The following is a 14,177-nucleotide window of genomic DNA, read 5'->3' as shown; positions in this document are numbered from 1 at the left end:
ATTCTGAATGGGAATAACAATTCTACAACTCTTGTACAGTGATGCCCCGCGGGAAGAGAGTTTCAGTTACTAGTATCGCAGCGTTCATTGATTTTTTTTTCATCTTTGCGGATACCATATCGCTTACGTCCTTCGGAAACATAATGATGATTACAGAATTGGTGGTAGCATTTTTGTTCAGACAAATGATTTAAAAAAAGCCCACATGTGTATATGGTTTCATAACAGAAACAGCACGCTACAAGTATAGTGTTACAGCTTATGCAGCTTACCTCAAAATCATTCAGTGGGTATTTACATATTAGTTCCGTTTGGAGTCAATGTCCTTAGACATCAAGATTAGTCATTCGTTATTCCCAATAGACTAGATATCAGGTTGAAACGTGTTGATGTATAGCCCATTACATCCGACGCAACTCCCATTTTGCAAAGCCAGTTAAGCGTATGAGGACGTTATACGTCGGACCAAAAGATGCCAACAGCTTGTCGGTGAACATTTCGTATGTAACCTTTTATAGCCATATTTGACAGTAGCAAAATGTAAACAAGTTTAAAAACTTACCAACACAATACTTAATATCGATTGATCTGTGACATAGCCAAAGTAAGGATTACCAACTATAACTAGCCGCAATGACAGTTGGAGGAGAGATGAGAGACGAGAATCGTCTCATCACCTGCCTGGTTTGGGCAATGCATGGTCTTCTGAGGAAGAATCCCATGATAACACGTCAACCGAAAATGAGCCCCTATAAATCCGCTCTACACCATATCTAGCAATGGAAGTCCTATCAGCTATTTTTTTTTTTTTTTTTGTTACCGTAAAAGTAGAAACTGACTTGGTCCTTTGCAATTAACTCCTTTATGGAAAAAGCATACAGTTGTGACTTCATTCAACAAATCTTGTATTGAATTGATGCTTACAAGCCAAGAGAAATGTATGCTTCTGTCACAAGCTGGTACTCAGTTTAGATCGTTACTGTGCTCATTGTGCCAATGTGCTTTGTCCATCACCGCTTGCTTTTTTTTTTCAGATTCAAATTATTTGAAAGATAGAACAAAAATAACAAACATAAACACTCATGCACACACCAAAACACACGTGCGAACGCATGCTCATATGCACACACACAAAGTCACACACAAATACAATATGCAGAGAAAAAGATACCGTTTCCCATCCACCGTTCCCTCTGGTACGGGTGCGTCGCGTCTCAGCGCTAGGAACTTGGGATATTATGCAAATAGGCGACGATGCGTGCAGGGTGGCGGAAAAACCACCCAATTACGGCTGAAGTGCCCGCTAATCGCCGCTTTTTGATGAGTCGATGAGCGGGGCGATGAGGCGAGAGATGGGTACACCGTGCTGCATTTCGGAGGGAATATCAAGACGACGAATTTCACGCCAAGATTATCGCGTCCATTTGTACCTGCCACCTCAAATCTACCACCATCCTCCCGATGTGCAGCGGAGCGCTCGACATCAATTTTCGTGATGAAAAGAAAAGTAAAGTAGCTTTGAGTTTAGAACTTAAAACCTGTGGATTTTTTTCTTTCATTATTGAATAGTCGTTTGGACAATGTCCTCCACATCGACAATGTAACAATCATTGAGGAAATTGAGAAATGATGGAGGCAGTCCCTCGACTGACAAGATATCAACATAATATAGACGGAGCAAGCTCTATACGGGTTGTGTATGTATAATTGTCTTTTATAAAGATCCACAGTCATGACAGATGCGTTAAGAACAATTCTAATCTACCCCCGATGTATATAGCCGTCACAATACGTCACGAGCTGTGCGCTAGAAAGCGGACAGACAGCCACAAGACCGCCACGGTATGCCCACGATTCCATCATGGCGGCTTGCCCGTGTGCCCATCATGACGCAGCGTTACCTGCACCGATAATCTGACAGCAGCAGACAGTATTAGGTTTATCTATACAGAGCAGTATATAGAGATGTAACTTTTTAACTCTTGTCTTTTCAACGCCCTTGGCTTATACGGGTTAAATATACACACCGCTACTGCTCCCACCTCCTTAACACCAATGATGATTAATATCTATATGATCACTGCACAATCACCAGAAGGAACCAAACTTTTCCTAAGCACTATAGGTTCAAGACACACACGACACAACTTGTTACTATCTTTATACCGACACTCCTAAAAACACCACAAACAAAACTGGTAACACACCGACACCACTACCATTACAATAAGACCAATCCATCAGTCCCATCGTCACCATCATCATCGTCAGGTCTTCCAAACTTACTGTTGCCATGGTTTCTCGCTACTCTTTCCACCTTGTCACCTGCCAAGTCTTAAACATCGATGTTGCCGCTTATGTCCCCTTCTCTGGTTCTACTTTGTTCTTGCTTATAAATCAAGGAAAACGCCGTGTAAAATGCTAATTATTGCAAATGCAAAAAGCTATAAACTTAGATGAAGTTTAGTTAATAGAGCGAGCCAAAACCAGATTTAGTGATCTTTATCACAAACAATGCGCAAAACTTCGACTGAATGTCCTCGATGGAACCAGACGTCAGTCAAGTGTCAGTAAAGGAGAAAAGACATTAAACCTAAAATGCAGCTGAGAGTTGAAGGTTTTGACATTATAATCCTGTTTCTATGAATACCAAAAGACATATCATTGCATTTCATTTCATTTATTTCATTTTATTTATTTTCATTTTCAACATAGAATATAAGTATACAAAACATATCATGCAGTAACATATCATCCCCCGGCAGTGCCGGGGGGGGGGGGGGGGGCAATATCCTCCTGTTCACCCCATCTTCCTTTTATTACAGAGCAGAAAGATGTTGAATAGTTATGTCCTTGGTAGTATCATGTATAGTAATAAACGTTATGAGATAGTTGGAAACTCTTCCCCGGGAACTCTTCCCTCTTCTTCCTTTCTCCGTCTCTCTTTATCTTCTCTCATCCATTCCTCAGCCGTGCCCCAAACCCAAACCACGTCTCCTTCTTGGACATTCCTCGTCCTTATCACTCCGTGGATGCCTCTTAGCGGACAAGCCTAATGTAAATACACGTGTAAGATGCCCTCTTTAATGTCTCGCTCCGTCCTCTCATCACACGCCCGACTTGGGCCCGTAAACGGAAGGGGGTTCTGCCCGCGCGCGTCCCTTCACTTTAATAGTACGCACATAGACAACCCGATTGCATCTAACGTAAACAGCACAAAAGTCCTCGAGAATCCAACTCCCCACAGTGGAGCTGATTCGTTTACATGAATGTATACGTCTCAATCATAAATTTACCCGCCAAAATAATGTAGGCTGGTCGCGTGCTCTCGAGTCTTCGCCGATATCTTGCTTAATACTCGTCTGTTTCTGTTTGTTTGTCTTTCTGTCTGTTTCTTCCCCTCTCTCTTCCTCTTTCTATCTCTCTCTTTCACAATTATTTTGAAATAAAGTGCGGGACGAGCAGCCGGCTCGTCAGACGATGTGATCAGTATTCTGTGCGTTTCTCATGAATTTTGGATTTGCCGATCTTTCTAATTAAGAGAACTACAGAGAAAGTATTTCATTATGAGTGCTCTTCTCCCCCTGCCCCCTCCCCCTTCTGTATTTTCAACCTGTATTTTTGTACTATATTTGCTTCAGCATGTTACGTGACAAGGGTCTGTGCTTTCTCCTTTCGGTGTCTTCAGCTCAACTCGCAACCATCCAATTATGATTTGAGTCATTTCATTTCGTGTTCCTCCTGTTCATGTTAATCCCTCCCTTCTCCTATCCATCTTTCCTTTATAGTTTCTTCTTCTCTCCATCTCTTCCACTGTCTCCCTCTCAACTTTTTTATTTCTCCCGAGGAGGGGGAGGGGGCGAGGGGAGAGGAAGATGGGTATGCAGGGAGGCGTGAAATCATTTTTCAGCTTGAAATTTTCCAATTAATTCTGCTGGCGCGATCCGTGAAACCTGGTGCTTATAGGGTCATTAATGATTCATGCGCTCGTCTGAGAGAGATTGGGGTGTTTCTCCAGGCACAGACCCACTGCCGCTCCACCACCACGGCTGAAGGCACTACCAGTCCATCAAAGGCCCGGTCCCTTTCGCCCAACACTACTACCACCACCACCAACACCACTACCACTGCCGCTGACTTCTGACTATCCATACGTTGTTGGTCGTTTTACGGAGTAGCTTTACACCCTGCCGTATAGGCAATGGATTCGTGCCTTTCGATATCAGTACATATCGCTTGGTATCTGAAATCTAATCAATTCGACTTTTTTTGAAAGGAAAAGATAGCCAACAAAAAGAAGAACAACTAAACAAACAAAAAATCTTCTCTATGATCCTGCTCTTGTTACCTGCAGGGCACAATGGACTGCATAGAGAGGATAGTTTTGCATTGGAGGAAATAGTCACTTGATCGCGATGGATGAGGACATTGTAACGAAATAAGATAAATCTTGATTATCTAATTGACATTGTCAAATTTAAAAAAAAACACTTGAAGAATGAAATTTAAGCGGACTTGGGTAAAACGTTAGGACAAGCACTATCGCATGAACATCGACATGTCCTAAGTTAGACATTCACACATTTCAAAACTTCTTTTTCATCACATGAGTGTGATGTCACTTGCGAAATGCCTTTCATCCATCAAAGTTACCACCATCGTATGCCTAGATTTTAGCTTTTTATGCGAGGAAACATCTTTTTAAGGTATAGTTTAGGAAATTGGATTTATGCGATGCATAATAAGGTTGCATGACCCAGTCAAGTGGTCTTCCTCAAGCAGATACACACAACTGGACCCCGTGAAAGATCAACGAGTGCAGGTGAATATGGGTCATCTAGCGTCGTGTCGGATGGAAAATGACAACAAACAAACCAGCAAACAAACACACAAACTGAAAATATGTGTATCATTGCACATATTGTATGTGTATTGTGATAAATCTGTATGAGATGCTGGTTAATTCGGTCAGTTATCATTACGAGATGAAAGTCAAGAGTAAAGCAAACACAAACACGCACACAAACAGGCAGATGGATAAGCTAATAAACAAACAAACATCCATTGCATCGAAAAACAAGCCATACGGAAATATTAGCGATTTTTTTTTTTTTTGCATTCGAATACTACTACAGTGTAATACAGTAGTATTGTACAATGTATATAGATCTTTTGGACACTGAGCGCGCGTGCGAGGGGAATACATTATTAGCATCTCACATCGAGCTGCTCACCTCCCCCCATGCTGTTGTGTGTATAAATATGATATGGCGTGCGCGAAGAAGCGGAACGGCCACTACACAAGATGATACTCTTGATAATACAAGTCATCTTCGCGCTCTGCTTGCCACGCGGAAAAGAGACAACTGAGCCCTGTGGAGGTGTACCCCGCGTGAAGGTTCTGAGGAGGAGCGTGTGAGAGTGTAGGCTGCCGCATGGTCGGCGGTGCCAAGCTCATCTCAATTTGCGTGTGAAAGTACTTTTTTCCCAACCGTGCGCATGCGATGCGTGCCAGTGCTAAGTACTTTGATGAGCGTGGTGTAAAGGGGGATACCTGTTGATCGTGACTGGTGCTAGCATGTCGAGCAAGGCGCCATGCGAAGCGTGGCGGCTTTGGTAATAATAAATGGCGCCACTTGGCGGTAGCTATATAACATCTCACCCTGTGGTGACTCCTTGCCGTGCAAAACAAACGAGGTTTGAAGCAAAGAGTATTCCTTGTCAATTTATTATGTATATATAATTGAGGGAAAGCTTACACACACACACACACACACAACGCACACACACACACACAAACACACACACATATATACAAAGTATGTGTTTTTACACACAAACAGTGTAACACTAGTATTATAACATGTACAAAGCCCCCTTTTTTCGTCACCAGTTACAAAGAGCTGTAACACAACTATTATACATGTGCATATGATATTATACATAATGTTCTATTTTCATATACATGTATATATGTACACATATATAGGATATTATACAATAATTATGTATCCATATTCAAAAGTATCCCATCACGTATAGATTTAGTAATAAACGACACATTAAACTGAATTCAACGTTACAAAAACGCACTAGAGTTCACTCTCCTTACATGATTATATAACGGCAAAGAGGAGAGAAGATAGAAGCAAAAAACAAACAAACCAAGAGACAGACAAACAAACAAACAAATGCATGGAAATGGCGAAGAGAACAAAGAAAAGGATTGAGGAGAATATAGTCAAAAGGAAAGGGAACAGCGGCTGGAAATAGTAATGGGCTTTAAGTAGATACATATATGAAATACATACATACATACATACAAATATATATATATATATATATATATATATATATATATATATACATATATATATATATATATATATATATATATATATATATATACATATATATATATATATATATATATATATATATATATATATTCATCTTTCTCGTTTTGTAAGAACGGAAGCCCCGCCGTTTTCTTGATAAATAGGAATATCAGACCACTCTTTCGTCTGCCCTGGTTACAGGCACAATGGTGATGGGAGAAAAGAGTCGGTTTCTTCAGCTCTATACCGAGCTATCTGTTATACATCGTTGCTGTTTCGAAAGGACTTGCACGAAAAATCTACGAGCAGTGTGGAGCTTAAACTCGTCGCGCTGACTTTACTTTGCTTGGTATATGTTGAATCTTTTAATAGCATCATTACAGATGCTGGCGCCAGAAAATAGATAATATTAAAAATGCAGTCTTGTTACAATAAGAGATATAACGGCTAAAATAATGAGACTGTGCACCAATGAAATGAAATAGAGAATAGAATAGAATGGATATAGAATAGATATTTTCGCGTCCACTCGTTTGATGTTGACAAAAATGGTGGCCATACTGAAAACAATGGTGAAAATTAAAATGTAATGAGAACAATGACGGTCATAATAATGATAGCAATAACAACAACAATAAATTGAATATTTGGTTATCATTCTTGTTATTCTTGCCATTATTTTCATTTCTAAGTTACGTCATCAATCTTATTATTATTATCATTGTACTGTCAATAATAGTATTGTTGGCATCACATTCATCATTATCATTACAGTTATCATTATTATGGTAGTAGTAGCAATAGCAGTACTGCAAAAATAATTGTAACTTAATATGGTGCTTTACATAACTTTTGTCCCTCTTTCTCCCTCTATCCCTAATTTTTGCAACATCAGCTGCCCCTCATTTTTCCTTGTATCTCCTTATCACAGTCTCAATCCTTCACGTCATGTTATGCAATCTTTATCAGACAAAATATAATACGGAGCATCAACAAAAAAAATGAAATGAAATGAAACAAAATGAAAACTGATAAGGATACATTTTACTACATTTCTTCATCGTTATAAGATATAACGTGTCTGAACCCAAGGGGATAGCTATCTTGCATAGTGTAAAGAACGTCGATCATTCTGAAATGGCAGAGATAGGGGATCACTCTAAGAGGAAGCAGTAAAAAATGGTCTTTGAATCATACTCAATACAGCGATATGTATGTGTGTGATGAGAGAGAGAGAGAGAGAGATAGATTAGAACGAGATAGGTCACACACACACACATACACACACACACACAATATACATACCTCGCGGTAGTGAACGAAAATCACGTGACTCCGAGCAAGAGGTCGAAAGAACTATTGCTGAATAAACACAAGCTTCGTCTTCATCAGAGCCAGTTGATAAGGGAAAGGAAAGAGTATAGATGAAGACAGCTTGATGGAGGTATAGATTAGATAAGAGGTGGCCTAGCCATCCATTTCTAGAACCCCACATCCTGCCCCCCCCCCACCATCCTCTTTTCTCCTGATCCTCCCAACAATTCAATGGTATAATCAAAACTAGATCAGCCCTCCTCCTCGTTAGATTTTTCGACTGCTCCCATCCCCCTTCCCCCTGCTTTTTTCGTCTTTTTTCAAAACAGCGTATTATAATGCAAAATGCATACGTTGTATTCAATATTGGGTGGGGGAATGATAAGGTTGTAATGCTGTTTTCATTGACGACAAAGTCGGATCCAATTTTGAGTTAATTTGGATGAGAAATTGGATTATGGCAGACAGAGTTGCGGGAATTAGTCTATTGAGATAGGTCAAAGGGTGTCCCCGTACTGGCATCGACGCATCTCTGGAAAAAAAAAAAGGAAAAAGAAAAAAGCGGTCGTTGTCGACCTCGCGGTGTGCAGCGCAAGTTTCCGTTCTCTGATGGCTCTCCATCAGCTCACAGGGAACGATAGAAATACATGCGACTGTAAGCATAAGCACCGTCTTAGAAATGAAATTGAAAAAAAGGAGAAAGAGAGGAGAGAGATATATTTGCCTCTTTGACCGAGGGAGGGAAACCAATCTTAAAGCTGGCAAAATGTACACTGACTGGAATATACACATTGTGAATATCATCTGTAATATTTTTCCTTTCGCATTCACGCTCAAACTCTCAAACCCAATAATACGCGTACACACACACACACACACACACACACACACAATCATATACAAGCACATGTGTATATCAGAGTAGATGCATTTTTAAGTATCTTATTAAAGGGATCATATAGTTTTGGTTGAGACTTAATTTCAGGTTTCTTTTTGGTGAGATAATGAGAAACCTCTTGTGCAATATTTGAAAGAGCATGTAATTCCACAAGGATTTCAAGGTTTATTTGATGAAAATTGGTTTTGAAATGGCTGAGATATCCAAAACAGAGCGCTTCTAGTAAAGTGTGGGACCCACACTTTATTACAATCGCTTTGTTTTACTTTGTTTTTGGATGTTTCAGTCATTCCAAACCCGATATCAATCAAATAAACTTTGAATTCCTCCTAAAATGGTATGCACTGTACTATTTCATAAGTGCTTTTTTGGTATCTTGCAAAAAGTTAAAAGCCCAATTCTCATCTCCACCAATACTGTACCATCCCTTTAAAGCATCATATCAAAATACCCAGAACCGCAGAGAGAGAGAGAGAGAGAGAGAGGGAGGGAGGGAGACAGAGGAAAAGGAAAGTGCAATTTTTGACATTTTACCTGGATGCGTATCATTATTTTACTGTCGAGTTTAGAACAATTGCTTCTATGGTTTCAGGACAACTACTCAAATTGCTTCTTGAACAGACCAGCGCTCATAAGAAATTTCTGTTTCAAATGATTGGGTTGTGTTTCCCGCTTCTCATATAAAAAGGATGTCGGGGGGGGGGGAGGGGGAGGGGGCGAATATCCAAGCATTCTTGTGAAAAGGAGACCAAGAACCCTCCGTCTAATGAACATTTATTGAAACTTGATTGATACGAGGAGCGAAACTGACAGCAAAACGTAATTTTGTACACAAGAATTGGCACAAACTGCATAAAATACGTTAGTAGACCGGCGCCTCTCTTGGTCTTTTTTTTTCTCTCTCTCTCGCTGCCATTCTAAGTCTCTGTTCTCTCTTGGTCCTTTTTTTTTTTCGGGGATGGTGTTTCTGAAGGAAGTGCCTTAAATTACCTGTTTCTGTCAACAAGGATTTGATGAAAGTTTGATGTAATTCATTCCTGGCGCGTCTCAACCTATAGGAGTCAAAGGAAAGCAATATTATCAAACTGGGTATGGGGGTTGCGTTTAATCAGAACATTGTTGGCAGACACACAGGTTATTCACACAGCTAAATTACTTGATTTCCTCAAACACTGCAAGTCGGTACGTCAACAATGAGCCTGATTCTCAGGCAAAAGAGGATTCATATCTTGTGTGACATTCACTGTTTAGCTGCAAACACATCAAAGCATAACTCACATGAAAAGTTGAAATGTTCGTTGCAATCATTCGTATTGTGACTGCACAGCTGACCTAACTATGTTTAGATGCACTAAACGCTTGTCTTGTAGAGATCCATTGTTTTTGTCTTTGTTTTTATTGTTGTTGATGTTTTTCTGTATAATGTATTAAGGAAGTGTAATAACGATACATAACCACCGACATATATTTCTTTAATTTGTTGTTTGTTTGTTTTACACAGCAACTCGCGCCGAACCCATGCCTAACCGAACTTCGTCCGTGCGTTCGCACGTTCACAAGCAAGAAAAGCCGACGCGCGTACGTACAGTGCTGAATGAGAAGCAACTGCACACACTACGGACATGCTACGCGGCCAATCCGCGCCCGGACGCGCTCATGAAGGAACAGCTGGTGGAAATGACGTCACTGAGCCCGCGAGTGATTCGAGTGTGGTTCCAGAACAAGCGATGCAAAGACAAGAAGAAGAGTGTGCTAATGAAGCAAATGGCCGAGCAGCAGGCATCGAAGGTGAGTTGAGAAGTCCTCAGTCCCACTCATCTGATTACATGTTGTTGATATAAAACTGGCTGATTATGTTTCTTCGTACTATAGATCACAGCAGTGAAATCCACCTTGATGTTCTTGTGTAACTGTTTATTGTTTGGGTTGTGTGTGTGTGTGTGTGTGTGTGTGTGTGTTTTGTGTGTGTTTACAGCAGTCCCGTATATTTCTCCGACTGAGATCTTTAAAATACGGTATAATAATGTACCCATATTTGTTGGTATGACGGAAAAAACAACAAGGACAACCCAAGAATGACAAGGGATTACAACCTGCAGGCCTACTATGATACAAATCCAGGACGATTTTTCCCTCGTTTTCTGATGCACTTTCATGAAATGTATCTTTAAATCTCGCAGTAAATGAGTCATTCTTTCATTAATCTGTGAATTCATAGAGTTGAAGTCATCGCTACATTGTACGCCCATAAATGTCACATATTGATGACTAAATATCGTCAAATGTGAATAGTTACCCTGCCATCATGCCATGAAATACGTGCCCAAACTTCGCGCTCAAGCCTTCGTCAGCGCGTATAATATTGTTTTATTATTCTCAGTGATGATGGGATGAGACATTTTTTACACTTTGGCTACAATCGGGAATAACCCGGTTGTCGAATGTTTGAATGAAAGGGGGGGGGGGGGGAGAAGAAAACCTCACGCGGATTAAGAAACAGGATTATTGAGTGAACAGGAGTAAAGGTAAGGAGTAAAAAAGTGAAAGGAAATAGTAAAACTATTCTTTATTACTTCCTCACCACGGCGCAAAATTCCTTGCTCAAACCGATTACGAATGATAGTTATTCGATGTGCATTTAAAAAGTGTATATATGTTTATATATAATATATATGTATATAAATATTCAAGATTCAAGATTCCAAATTATATATGTATATATATATATATAATATACTATATAGATATTATATTATATTATATATATATATATATATATATATATATATATATATATATATATACATATATATATATATTATAATGTACTTATGTATGTATGCATGTATATCTAAATTTGTATGCTTTGACACCCACGCTTATAAACTAGCGATCTATCTGCAGGGTGGCCGTTTGAAATGAGAGCAAACATTTGTGTTCGATGACGAGAAGAAAATCATTCTTCTCGGAATCTCCCGCTCTCTCAACTCGCCCGCCTAATGAGCAAACGATGAGTCCGCTTAATATCACATTCCCTTCGCGTTTATGATATGATGACAAAAGTGACAGCGCACCAAATTTGTCCGTAAAAAATACACACACAACACACAACACATACAGAGAAACACAAATTCAGCCCCGATCTGCAACCGGGCGTTATTGGCATCTAGTGAGGCAATAAATCAGCGGAATATCAGTCATTTGCCGTGACAAGTGAAAATGCCTTATTAAAAGATTGATGAGGGTGTAGTTTGATCAGGAAATATGCAGCGGGAATTAATTTTGGCAGCTCTTCCGTCCAAACAGCGGGCTCTGCGAGATTGTCACTTTATCGTTTACCGCGTCGGTTAGTTTCATGCTCATTACCCGCATATACTTTGATACCGTGTCACTCCAATTCCACGGCTCGATATCGACGATTTGATCGATAGCTAATCTAGTCACATCTCACTTTTGAAGATGGCAATATTCATTATTGTTTGATTAGCAATTAAAAGACGAACACCTTTACGAGTGGAGGAAATGGACACGCGATATCTATTGTGGAGATTTGGAAAATTGAGGAAAACACTCCTTTAAAGAGAAAGGTATTAACTTCCCGCCAAAATTATTGTGGCGTCATCAGATAGCAGACGACAAATTTGATTTGACGCCAGCAAATATCACAAAGGACAAGATTGGCTCTCGTTCAATTAAATGTGAGTCTGTTTGTCTGCCTTGACCTCACATCGTCAGCAGATTTTTCTAATTTCTTAGTGTGATATTGGCAGTGGATTGGGGAAATTTTGGAGACTCTTGATCCTAAGATGTAGCAATGTGAATTGATATCCAGTTTTATGGATTTACAAGAAGGTAGCCAGGGATACGTGTATCATGAAGATATGATTTGAAGAAGTGATAAAGAGAACAATCTTTATTGACTGCCACTACTCCATTACAGTTTAATGAAAACAGTTCATTAATATACATGTCATCGAAGCAATCTAGACACAAATTTGTTCAGACATTTCATCTTACCAACCCACAACCTTAATGAATGCGTTAAAACTCGCACGAAATCTTTTGATTACGGAAATATGTAAGACCAATAGATATCGTGTTTTTCTTCCTTTCTTGCTTCTTTTGTATAAATTGCCACCAGCCCAAACTACGTCATACATATTTATACTGTCATCCTTCATTAATCCATCATTACACATGAGTACAAAACTGACTGGTCCCAACATTTTCTGAAACTTTTCATCGACTGATCTTAATATTTGAAGTAGACATGGTGTGACTTTCAAATGCCGTTCTGAGCTATAATGCGCGGTGAATGATGTTGTCTGGACCCCTGTAATCTCGTACTGGTATACTGGGTCGGGAGCGCAATAAACATATTATGCAAAATATGACTTACACACGCTTGCATGCTCGCCCAGCGGTTGTTCTAATCATGGTGAAAAATCAAAGCTGATGTCCATCGATATACCGATGGCTTCCCCACACGGTCAGAAAACACGTCATCCTTGTTTGTTGCGCTAATTCCATCGATTCATTTTTTTTTTCGTTTTTGCATACGTAATTCTACGCAAAGATCGCGCGGCGCGAACAAAAGCCGAGCGGTAGATGCTCGTTAAAGGTCTACCAAATGCAGCGGGAAGCGTGAGTATTTCGAGAAATCAATTGGTCTTTGGTTTGAACACTGCTCCGCCTATCCGCACTGTTCGATCTCAATGCTCTATATAAAAAGGCAGGAAGAGATTATATTTGGTGAGATGAATGCCAACAAAACGTTTCCTAAATACATCATTCTATTCAAGACATGATAGGATAGATTGTCAAACTGAGTGTAATATTCATCTATTACGTATAACGTGTACACGTAAGTTCCAATAAGGCTGCGAGTTTATTTTCGGGAACTTCTCTACAGCAGGATAATTGATTTTCGCTCCTACAATTTGCGTTTAATGACATCACCTTCATCAATAAATAAGACAGATGAATACCTGCTTTTCACTCTCATTTGAAATAATAGACTAAAAATTCCAAGTTACCTATAGTACGTTTTCTGAGATTTGATACTCTTATCGGTAGGTTTTGACATCATACAACCTGCTCCATTGAACATTCGTGTCATTACATAGTCACCCGCCTCCACATTCAAATTATAAAGAGCATGACACCGATTTCAAGTATAAAAAACCAACGATACTACTAAAATACCAATTTGAAATGCCTGAAACTTGATCAACAGAGGCGTCATTGAATGTAAAATGATAAACGAAGTGGTAACAGATCCATTTTTGATGAACTGACTGAAAGAAGAAGAGAGAAATAGAGAAGTGAAATTTCTAGGAATCCGTCTTTAACACCATCCATCTCCGAGAGGGTCTTACTGTAGTTAGAATGCTCCCTATCTTTCGGGAATGAATCAATTTTCGCCCCGAGCATTTCAGCATTGAATATTATTGACGATAAGTGTTGATGAAGCAACATTGATTTCCCTCCCTGGCTTTGTCGGCATCATCAGTATTCCATCTTTGCCACGAAGAGTGTGATCCACACGGCGCGAACAATCTGGACTTGTATTGAGCAGTCTCATTAGCGGTAGGCAATAATTAGTCCCGGTCTTCTTTTTCTTCTTT

At 39.7% G+C, this 14,177-nt stretch overlaps 1 protein-coding gene across 1 annotated transcript in view; it reads left to right on the top strand.

The window, feature by feature from the left end:
* LOC139709259 (insulin gene enhancer protein ISL-1-like) overlaps positions 1–14,177 on the top strand; it is a 71,997-nt gene that overhangs the window by 17,612 nt on the left and 40,208 nt on the right. The window contains exon 4 of the mRNA XM_071621210.1: positions 10,052–10,338. Within this exon, the coding sequence (XP_071477311.1) occupies positions 10,052–10,338 (287 nt within the window). The remainder of the gene's footprint in view (positions 1–10,051; positions 10,339–14,177) is intronic.

Source organism: Diadema antillarum, unplaced genomic scaffold (assembly GCF_040938485.1).
Source record: "Diadema antillarum isolate AM-2024a unplaced genomic scaffold, OU_Dant_1.0 seq00001421_RagTag, whole genome shotgun sequence".
In the NCBI taxonomy this organism is placed as follows: domain Eukaryota; kingdom Metazoa; phylum Echinodermata; class Echinoidea; order Diadematoida; family Diadematidae; genus Diadema; species Diadema antillarum.
The sequence above is the reverse complement of the archived record's forward strand: the minus strand, read 5'-3'. Positions and strand labels throughout refer to the sequence as shown.